The 11,287-nt window shown below is 47.8% G+C and overlaps 1 protein-coding gene across 2 annotated transcripts in view; it reads left to right on the top strand.

Annotated features, from left to right (window-relative positions):
* Positions 1–4,021: 4,021 nt before the first annotated feature.
* Positions 4,022–11,287, top strand: part of PIEZO1 (piezo type mechanosensitive ion channel component 1 (Er blood group)) — a 112,312-nt gene continuing 105,046 nt past the window's right edge. The window contains exon 1 of one of the 2 annotated variants that reach the window (XM_081201095.1): positions 4,022–4,677. In XM_081201095.1, the coding sequence (XP_081057221.1) occupies positions 4,614–4,677 (64 nt within the window). In that variant the 5' untranslated portion in view covers positions 4,022–4,613. The remainder of the gene's footprint in view (positions 4,678–11,287) is intronic. The other variant, XM_081201096.1, reaches the window with a different exon arrangement.

Genomic DNA, 11,287 nt, shown 5'->3' with positions numbered 1-11,287 from the left:
CAGTGGTGCCTCCGAAGACGAAATTAATTCGTTCTGCGAGTTTTTTCGTCTTGCGAATTTTTTGTCTTGCGAAGCACGGTTTCCCATAGGAACGGTTTCCCATAGGTTTTAAGAAAAAGGAAAGAAAAAGGAAACAAACTTGCATGACGTTTTCGTCTTGCGAAGGAAGCCCATAGGGAAATTCGTCTTGCGAAGCAACTCAAAAAACGAAAAACTCTTTCGTCTTGCGAGTTTTTCATCTTGCGAGGCATTCGTCTTGCAAGGCACCACTGTAAGGGATGTTTTGAACCTGCAGGCCATACAGGAAACAACAGAGGAATCACAACAAAGCGAGGGAAGCCGAGTTGATTCAGATGAAACAATGGGAAATAAGCCATCAAGGCAGACAGCTGAGCAATGTTTTTATTAGTCATGTTTAGGATGCAAGACCCAGTTGCTGTGCCAGGGAATCTGAGGAATGTCAAAAGCTTGTTATTTCCTGTTACAGCTGCGGCTTTCACACTGGGGGTGGGCCTATCTGGGTGGAACAAACGAAAGGGGAACAAAAAGTGGGATCCTGAAATTGGTGGCTCCTTCTTCCTCCTTTAATCAGCAAATGCATAGAATCAGAGAATAGGAAGGCATATCAAAGGTCATCTAGCACAGCCCCCTGGATCTGCTGCTGCAACATCCTTGATAGTGGCCACCAAGCCTCTGATTAAAAGCCTTTCGTGAAATAGAGTCCACCACCCCTTAAGAAGGTATGCTCCACTAACACATGAGGGTGGTGGGCCTATTTCAGGTCAAGGGCTATATACCTTTCTGGGCAACCTTCTGGGGGCCACCTGCCAATCATGGGCAGAGGCACAAGTGGGCGGAGCAACTTTTTTTTTAACCAAAAAGAATTATGCAGCGGTCTTGTGCAAGACATATTTGTTGTGCAAGTCTTAATCAGGCAAACATTACTCTTGCACAAGGCCAAAGTATTAGAACAACAAAAACAAATGGATATTTTCCCCACCCCAAAAAAGAGAAGCTCAAGCCTCCATTTTGCCCATTGTGAAACATTATAACCAAGGCTGGTAACATTTGCTCTTGTGTACTTCCTGGATTTTTTTAAAGTGTAGAAATACAGGAAGATTTAGCAAGCTGCCTTATACCAAGTCAGACCATAGGTCCATCTAGCTCACAATACAATACACAATACACTGACTGGCAGCGGCCCTCCAGGCAGGGGATGCTCTCAGCCCTACTTGGAGTTGCTAGGGATTGAACCTGGGACTTTTTGCTCTGCCACTGAGCTATGGCTCCCTTCCTCACGTACCGTATTTTCTGTGCCCACATGGGTATAGGAATACTTGTCCAGTGGTACCTTGGTTCTCAAATACCTTGGTACTCAAACAACTTGGAACCCAACACACTGCAAACCCAGAAGTAAGTGTTCCGGTTTGCAAACTTTTTTTTGGAAGCCAAATGTGCTCCGTTTTGAGTGTTACGCTTCCGATTTGAGCACTACACTTCCGTTTTGAGTGTTTTGCTGAGGAGTGTCTGTTTTTGCTATTTGTGTTTTTGTGGCTTTTTTGTTTTTGTGACTGTGTGGAACCCAGTTCAGCTACTGATTGATTGATTGATTGATTGATTGTGTGACTGCAGTACATTGTTTATTGCTTTCATTTTGTGGATCAATGGTCTCGTTAGATAGTAAAATTAATGTTAAATTGCTGTTTTAGGGGTTGTTTTGTTTTTAAAAATTTGGAATGGATCAATCCATTTTGAATTACTTTCTGTGGGAAAGCACCCCTTGGTTTTGGAATGCTTTGGTTTTGGAATGGACTTTCGTAACGGATTAGGTTTGAGAACCAAGGTGCCACTGTATAGGAATACTACATGTGCATGGGAATTCTTGTGTTGCCCAGAACAAAAAAAAGGCAGTGGAGGACAGGGGAGGAATGATTGTGGGCACAATTTTTAAAACCCTGTGGATACACTGCACTAAGCTCCTCTCACTGATATGGATGGTAAGTGGTGGAATAGTAATGAATATCCACAACTGAGAAAATGGAAAAGTACGGAAGCTCATGTAGCCAACATACAAAGAGGAGGAAGAGAGACATATCAATGGCTTTATAGTAGCAACCTTAAGCCCAATGATAGAGGTTAAGTGGAGGAAGTGGACAGAGGAAAGTTTTTCTCCCTCTCTTGTAACATTAGAATTCATGGACATCCAATCAAGCTTGAATACTGTAGGATTCCAGACAGACAAAATAAAATAGTTCTTCACACAGCCCATAGTTAAGCTATGAGAGATGCTCATATACTACTTCTTCTTTGGCGATCACTCGTAGCCAGGTCAGATTGTCTTCCATAAACACGGTTTTAACAAAGAGTCCGTAAGTGACTGAGGAGGCCAATTCTGGATCCAAATGTCCTTCCACAGTGGGGACATTGGTTTCCGGGCGGGAGTTGATCATGGTGTGGATTTGCCAAGCGTGCCTTCCTCTTAGCACATTTCTCCCTTGCGTTCTGCGTTTGAGTGTCTTCAAAGTCCATGACACCTTTGGTGCCAACTGGAGCGCTCGCAGGCCAGTGTTTCCCAGTTGTCAGTGTTTATACTACATTTTTTTAGATTTGCCTTGAGACAGTCTTTAAACCTCTTTTGTTGACCACCAGCATTACACTTTCCATTTTTAAGTTTGGAATAGAGTAGTTACTTTGGAAGACGATCATCAGGCATCCGCACAACATGACCAGTCCAACGAAGTTGATGTTGAAGAATCATTGCTTCGACACTGGTGATCTTTGCTTCTTCCAGTACACTGGCATTAGTTCGCCTGTCTTCCCAAGTGATGTGCAAAATTTTTCGGAGACCCCATTGATGGAATCTTTTGAGGAGTTGGAGATGGTGTTTATATGTCCATGTTTCACAAGCATACAGTAAGGTTGGTAGTACAATAGCTTTGTAAACAAGCATTTTTGTTTCCCTGCAAATGTCCCAGTCCTCAAACACTCTGCACTTCAGTTGGGAGAAAGCCGCACTCACATTGCTCATGTGCAGGGCAGTGATGGCTACCAACTTGGACAGCTTTCAGAGAGGATTAGACCATGGGTAGGCAAACCAAGGCCCAGGGGCCGGATCTGACCCAATCGCCTTCTAAATCTGGCTCACGGATGGTCTGGGAATCAGCGTGTTTTTACATGAGTAGAATGTGCCCTTTTATTTTAAATGCATCTCTGGGTTCTTTGTGGGGCCTGCCTGGTGTTATTAGCTGAGTAGAATGTATGCTTTTATTTAAAATGCATCTCGGGGTTATATGTGGGGCATAGGAATTCGTTCATTTCCCCCAAAAAATAAAGTCCACCCCCCATAAGGTCTGAGGGACAGTGGACCGGCCCCCTGCTGAAAAAGTTTGCTGACCCCTGGATTAGACAAACTCATGCAGGCAAAGGCTACCACTGGCTACTAGCCATGATGGCTATGCTCTGCCTCCACGGCAGAGGCAACCGTGCTTCTGCAAACCAGTTGCGGGAAACTCCAGAAGGGGAGAGGGCTGTTGTGCTCAGGTCCTGCATACAGGCTTCCCACAGGCATCTCCTTGGCCACTGTGAGAACAGGATACAGGACTAGATGAGCCGCTGTCCTGATCCACCCTGACATGGCAGCTTCTCATTCATGAATTTGTCCATTCTAGTCTCAGTCAAACCTTTGCATGTAGCGAGGGCTCTGCTTCCTCGGGGTGGTTCCGAAATCACACTATCCACGTGCCCAGAGGCGCTTTCTTCTAGCAAAATTATTGTTATTATTTTTCTGAGCGTGATGTGGCATCTGGAAACGGGCTGCCCTGGTGGCCTGTTGCTGCGATGGGGCTGAGCTGGCGCTAGATGGTGCTGCGTCCCGGAAAAAGGGCCGGACGGAACGGGACTGCAGAGCCCCACGAGCCAAGGCCAGGGGAGGCCGCGCCAAGGAGGAGAAGGAGGCGGAGGCGGAGGCTCCTTCCAGCAAAGTGCAAGTTTGACGCAAAGCAGCGCCGCCCCGGCCAGAGCCAGACACGTGCTGCGGGCCGAGGGAGGCGAGGAGCCGCCGCGGCAGGAGCAGCTGCTACCGGAGTTTGGCGCGGGCTGGAGCAGGCTGCCCTGGAACACCTTGCTCCGCCAGGGTACCCCGCGCGTACTCCGGAATAAAGCCAGGGTAGACTCCCCACCTCTCGGCCCTCCTCTTCCCCGGAGAGCTGCGCTGGAGATCCCCGAGGGCCGGGAGGGAGGAGACACCGCCGCCTAGTAGAGCCCAGAGGGCGGCCCCCGAGGGAGTCAGCAAGTTTCGCCTGAGGGAGCCTCTGCGCGTTTTTGGCCGGAGCGCCCGGGAAGCGCGCCTTGCCGCCTCTTCGGCGTCTTGGGAGTGGTCCTTCCATGCCGGAGCACGGCGGGGCCCCCAGCGAGGGAGGACCCCGCTGACCGCGGGGCTGGCGCGGCGACTGACTTGGGGGCGGGGGGCTTAGAGGCTCCTCCCTTCCCCCGTCCACGCCGGAGGAGCAGGCGGGCGGCGATGCTGGCGCCGGCAACGCGCGCCTTGCCTGCTGGCTGCGGAACTTGCGCTTGAGCGCGCAAAGGGCGCGCTGCTGCCCCAGTGGGCGAAGAAGATGGAGTTGCGGGTCTGCTGCGGGGTCCTCTACTGGCTGCTGTTGCCGCTCTCCCTCTTGGCGGGTAAGTAGTGGACCTGGGGTGGGAGGCACACCCGCCGCCCCCCCATTTCTCCAGCACTGCCTTCCTATTTCTCGCCCGCGCGTTTTCCAGGGATTCCCCCCGTTCCAGATGTTCAGAGAAGTGCTTCTTCCAGCGGCACAGCTGGGGTGGTAGAGTGTTAGGGTTACGCACGAGGGGGGGGGACCTCTCTCGCTTTCTCTTCGCTGACTCAACCTTGGGGCTCCGTGTCTCCGTCGCGGTCACCTTGCGCTTTTGCTCATCCGCTCCCACCACGCTGTGCTTCCGCGGAAGTCGCGCCCGCTGGCTGCCTTCATTACCTTTTTTACGAATCGGGGAATTCTTGGTTGGGAGGACCTGCCCATGTCCACGAGTGGGGTCAGTGGCTGAAGTGAAGAATGAATAAAGCCCCGGGTTTTGTCTACTAGACCTCAGCGTGAGCTGGTGCATGGTGCACAAGGCAGAGGGTTGGAGTCAATGACCTTTAGGGGACCCTCGCTATGGCGCACGGTTTTTGCATGTGGTGGATACCGGCTGGCATATGGATTCTGTTCCTTTCTCCCTGCCCTCCTTGCTGTCTGAGGATCTGAGATTCTGAATGAAAGAGGCGAGGGAGAACTTCTTGGTAGAGTTGCAAAATTCCTCGCTCATGACTGAATAGCCCATCCTGTGTGGATCTGGCTGTGAGTCACTTGGGTGGGTTGCGGAGAAGGTGGCTGCTACTGGTGAGCCTTGCGGAAGGCACTGGCGGCAGCCCCACCTTGGTTCTCGCAAGGCACAGAAGGAGCGTCTCTTTTGCTTGTTCTGCCTCCACTGTCGCAGGCAGCGAATGCTTCTGCTGGGAACTGCTGGAAGGCAGAGTGCTGTTGAACTCCTGCCCTGCTTGCAGGCTTCCCATTGGGGCATCTGGGTAGCCACTAAGAGAACAGGGTGCTGGTCTAGAGTTTCCCTAGAAGTCTCTTCCCACCCCCACAAGCTGCTCTCTGGTGCTGACAGCACGTGCATAATTTGTCCTGCCAACAAGGGTTATTTTGTACCGACAAGTATAGGCTGAGAGTGCAGAGAGAGGTATAAATTGAAGGTTTGGACTGTGTTTCCTTTTTTTGCACTTCCTGCTTTTCCAGTATCCTAGAGTCCCTCTTCCTTTTGGACATGAAGGAAAGTAGGAAGTTGATATCAGACCTCCTGGTGGGAATTAATATTGTGGTGCTAACAGACTCTAGGTAGCAAGCACATGGATGGGAACATCAGTGAGCATTGTGTTTTGCACATTGAGGCATGCAATCATGGCATCATGATGTGGGGTCTGAGCTGGGGGTGACTGACCAGAAAAAGTGATGGTGGATTCACGATGGATAGTGTGATAAAAACATTAACTTGGTGTGTGGCAGCTGTGTGAAGAAAGGCAAATCCTCTTTGCGGGGAATTGAGAATAAAAACTGCCAATATCATTGCACTGTTATACAAATCTACAGTGTGAAAGCAGTGGGAATACTATGTTCAGTATTGGTAGCTTCAGCTTGAAAAGGGATATTGCAGAACTGGGGAAAGTTCTGCATGTTGTGGGAAAGGCAGATAGAGGAAACTCTTTTATCCCTCTCTTTTATGCAACTAGAATCCTGTAAAGCTAGAATGGAGTTGCCCAGTGAAGCTGAATTCAGGAAGATTCAGGGCAGACAGAAGGGAAGTACTTCACACGGTGTGCAGTTAAACTGTGGAACTCACTTCCACAGGGTGGGGTGATGGGTCCCAATTCAGACAGCTTTAGAAAGGGTTTAGATCAACTCTTTGAGGATATGGCTGCCTATGGCTACTAGTCATGATAAATGTATATGGCTTGTATGTATCCATGTTAGTTCTACACGAGGTAGACACATTGAATGATGCACATGGCTAACTTTGATCTATTAATTTCAATGGGTCTGCTCTGTGTTGAACTAACATTAGATGCAGTCCACTGTCTCCAGGATCAGGGGCAGTTTGCCTCTGAGTACCAGGTGCTGGTGATCAGAGGCAGGATACGAGGGCTGTTGTGCTCGTCTCCTGCTTGTGGGTTTCCTAGAGGCTTCTGGTTCTCCATTCTGGGCCTTTGGTATGATCCAGCAGGGCTCTTCTGATGTTTATTTACATATGCTTATATCCCTCCCTCTCAGTGGGAGCCCAGGGCAACAAACAATGCATTCCAAGTCTCTAATAAACCCCATTAAAATTCCAATAAAACACACAGCCACATCTTCTTCACAAATGTTGTTAATACCCCCAAAGCAAACTTAAGGAAGCAGATTTCAGCACTGCCTTTCCTGGTATGGAGGGTTAGAGCAAACAATCTTCTAAAGCATGAAGTACTTTGCTATTTATTGAGAGCTGAAATCAGGAAAAGCTATTGAAATTATTTTGCTGTCGAGCCTAGCAAGAGTAAGTGAGATCTCTGTACAAGCAGAGACTTTTATTAAAATAGTCATCACCATCATGCAGGAACCAACTGACTTAAGTCTCTGATGCTGACACTCCAACTTTATTTTATTTTAATAATTGTTCCTCTGTGTATTTGGCACCTACAAAAATGCCCAGGCTGGCTTCTAGGAATTTTAAGTATTTTTCCAGGCTTCCTTACAGGGCACTGTCAGAGAGGTGGGGCTCATTTTTCATCCCCAAGTGCATTACCAAGGGATGACGAGGAACTGCATCAAAACTGTGGAACCTTTTAAAACTAAAGTATTATAAACAATTATATAGAAACTGAGAACTTCTAGGGGTCAAAAAAGTAAGCACAAATGTCATTCTGTTTGGTATTATTTTATTGTTTATAACCAATGCCCCCCCACCTATAAAATGCTGTCAGTAATAAAATAGGAATGTGTGCAGAGCTTCACAAACTATTTAGATGGAAATGCAGCTTATCTCCCTGGAGAATAAAGGATATCATTGTTAAATGTGTATTCTTATTTTTATAGACTTGTTACCATTTCTATTATGCCCAAAGTCTGGAACGTATTGCTGATGTCCCTGGCCCCCTTTTTGCCTTTGCTTCAATATTTCACGCCTGTTTTCTGTGATGATTTTGCATTTTAATAAAATAGATAAAAATATGTTTAAAATTACATTAAGGTTCTGCATCACAGCCACAATAACTTGCCCAATGGATTGCCCTAATCTCACCCCTCCCTTCTAATCTTCCATTAGCTATCTACCTTCACTGGTTGATTTCCTTCTCTTTTCCCTCCCTCTGTTCTTCCCCACTCACTTGCCTAAATCTAGATTGCATGCTTAGTGGGGCAGGGCGGGGTGTGGGTGTGTGAACCCATCTTTTGTTGTGTTACACTGTAAAATGTAGTATATACCAGTAGCACTATATCAATAATAATAATTTTTCCACATTGCAAAACAGGGGCAGGGAAGGAGAATCATTGCAATTTAAAGCACTACTATCTGTACAAAATTGTCTGTGACTCTCCCTTGTGGAATTCCGTTCTGCCAGGCTGTTTCAAATGGAAGCTCCAATCTCGCTAGCAGCAAAACTGCAGCTGTATTGTGTGAGTAGCTGCAATTAAGTAAAATACATGGGGTGGCTTCTTAGACATGGGCATTTGGAGAAATAGCACCTCATGGTGTTCCATGGAGATTACCGATGATTATTATTTTCAGATGATATGTTCTGGGTTTGTTGTCTTTTCTCAACACCTGTTCCTTTGGGAATAATGACTGCCTTTGTTTTTGTTTTAAAGTGCGTTGAACTAAAGTAAAGAGAGGTTTCCTTTGGTGACCCTGCAGCTTCTTGTTGAAACAGGACAGTTCAGGGTTTCAAAGGCTGCCTCTTTCTCTGTGTTTCTGGCTCTGGATTATTCCGAATGAATAATCTGCAGCCTTGCAACGCAACCCGTGAATCTATCTCAGAGTTTTCCCAGCCGCTCCTGTTGCGTCAGCTGGCTGTCAAAAGTGTCCTCACGAAGAGACCTGGCCCTTCCCCATTTTCCTTCCCGCCCCCAGAAATGCCTGTGTTTTGAAAGTCCATGTACGGAGACAGCTGGCCAGTTTTGCACAAATATTTAATGAACAAGCAAAGCCCTGGCCATCCCCAGTCTGTTGCAAAGGTAAACTCTGGAATGGCCGTTAGTTATACACCCAGCGGCTAGGGAAAAAGAGAGGCTGGTGTTGTGAAGAGGGATGAAGGAAGGGTCTGTGTCCCTCCAGAATTGTCCTGCCAACAAAGTAGCCTTGCAGTGGATGGAGAAAATTGAGCGGCTGTTGGGTGTTCTCAGCATGGATTGCTAGTGGGTTTGCTAATGTTCCCTAGGAGTACAATTCTGATTTGCTCTGGATTTTTTTGAGTAATCCATTCATTCTGGCTGCAAGAAGCGTTCTTCTGCTGTGTATGTTGGGAATTGGTTATGTGTGCACTCAATACAGAGGGTAGTATTTAGTGCTGGTCAGAGTAGACCCTCAGCCATTGAAACGAAGGGACATGGCTGGTGTGCATTCACTCTGAATAAAGCTTACTTGGATTATAATAGCAGATAGTGAGAACATAAGAAGAGCCTGCTGAATCAGGCCAATGGCTCATTGAGTCCAGCATCCTGTTCTCACAGTGGCCAACCAGATGCCTGTGGGAAACCCACAACGCAGACAGAAGAGCTCTCTCCCCTCCTGTAGTTTCCAACAACTACTGTTCAGATGCATGACTGCCTCTGACCATGGAGGCAAAGCAGAGTGTTGGCCAGGAGCTATCCATAGCCTTTTCTGCCATGAATTTGTCCAGTCCTCTTTTAAAGCCATCTAAGTGGGTGACAAAAACTCTCTCTCTCTCTCTCTCTCTCTCTCTCTCTCTCTCTCTCTCTCTCTCTCAGGAGTGAGTTCCATAGTTTGAATATCTACTACAGGAAGAAGTACATTCTTTTGTTTGTCTTGAATCTTCCAACATTTATTGGATGTACACGACACCTATTGTTATGAGAGAGGGAGAATAACTTTTCTCTATCCACTTTCCCCATGCCATGCATGATTTCACAAACCTTTGCTACTATCTGAGTTTTATTATTTTTACAATGCACTTTTTTGGGGGGTGCTCTAGAATCAGGCTTGGCTGCTGGCAGGTTTTGTTCATGGCTGTGTTTTGAGAAGAGGGTGCTTTGTTTGCACCCTGTTTGGAAAATGGGCATTACATGACTGCAGTCTTTACACACCCTCTAGAATGTTTTGGACTGCAATTCCCTTGAGCCCTAGCTGACATGGCCATATTATGCTGGAACTGATACTGGCTGGGGCTGATGGGAGTTGTAGTCCAAATCATCTGGAAGGCGCCAGGTTGGCAAAGGCTGCTGTGCTGCTTTCCCAGTTCAAAGCGAGCTAATTCTGTGTGATGAATGTGTCACTGAGCCCTTTCCTTGCTTGTGGGCAAGACTCCAGAAACCAACTGGCAGATACACCATAAGGCCTAGGACAGAGATGGTCAGCTTTTGTAGCATCAGGGACTGCTCTATTCACCAGATTGCGGTCGCGTGCTGGGAGTGGTCAAGCTCCATAGTGAAGTTTGCAAAATCTCACAGTCAGTGAGCCTGTGTGGTGAGGAATGGCGCTCCATGCAAGTAGGCACATTTAAGAAACCAAATTCAAACCCAGCATAACATGCTGACTCCTAAAATCTTTGTTTCTTGCAGCTGTGGGCACTAAGGGCAGATGAAACAGTTTCCTGGACCACCCCACATCTAGGATATAAAAGAGGTTAATACCCGTTTCTCTCCCCACTCCCATTCTGTCACCTTGCACTCCTGGAAAACGGCAGCCTTTGAATTTCAGCGAGACTAAATCGATAAAGCACCTGCCTTGGGACCAGCAGGGATTGTGGGGGAGATACCTGATGATGGTTTAAAGAGTAGGCTGGTGAGCATCAGAGGTCCTGGGACAGCTAAAGCGCAAAATCACTCACCTCAGCAATCCTTTCGTTGTGAAGCTGGTCCTGAGGCAGTTGCATCTGATTTTAATGAAGGCAGGGCACCCCCAAGCAGCCAGACTTCCTTGCCCCCTCCCCCCAGGAAGACAGTGGGGGGTATGAGCACCTTTCTTTTTCATGTGGCAGCAAGAGAGGTGGGTGCGACTGTCCCAACTAGCCTGGCACCCTGGAGACAGAGCGATGACATTTGCAGGCCAGCTGTTTGCATGTGCCGTTTTCTGTGTCCATGACAAGGAGCGGCGATGGATAAGGCACCCAGTCCTGTTTCGTTCCTGACCCCCATTGCTGCCAGCCTGCCCTCCACCTCCCATTTTCTCTGAGGCGGCTGCACGAACTGACTGAGCAGTTCTGATGCAGTTTCATTTGTGGCAACAGCAAACCGCTGCAGGGGTGGAGAGGGGAGAGATTTTGCAAGCCGCAGAAGAAGCAGAGGGACTTTCTGTGTGGTTTGCGCTGCCTGACCCCAAGACTAATTCCTTTACTAGTTCCCCCTCCCCCACATTTCTTAAATAGGCAATGAGTTCTATTCCGACATGTGCACGTCTCTGTCTGTCTCTTCCTCTCTCTCTCTTTCTCTCTCTGTGTGTATGTCTTTCTCCCAGCGGTGACTCACAGAGCCTACAGGATGTGAGAAGTTTAATTATAACTGTGCCTGCAAACGCTGCT

Source organism: Podarcis bocagei (genome assembly GCF_964188305.1).
Source record: "Podarcis bocagei genome assembly, chromosome: 7".
NCBI classification, from domain to species: domain Eukaryota; kingdom Metazoa; phylum Chordata; class Lepidosauria; order Squamata; family Lacertidae; genus Podarcis; species Podarcis bocagei.
The sequence above is the reverse complement of the archived record's forward strand: the minus strand, read 5'-3'. Positions and strand labels throughout refer to the sequence as shown.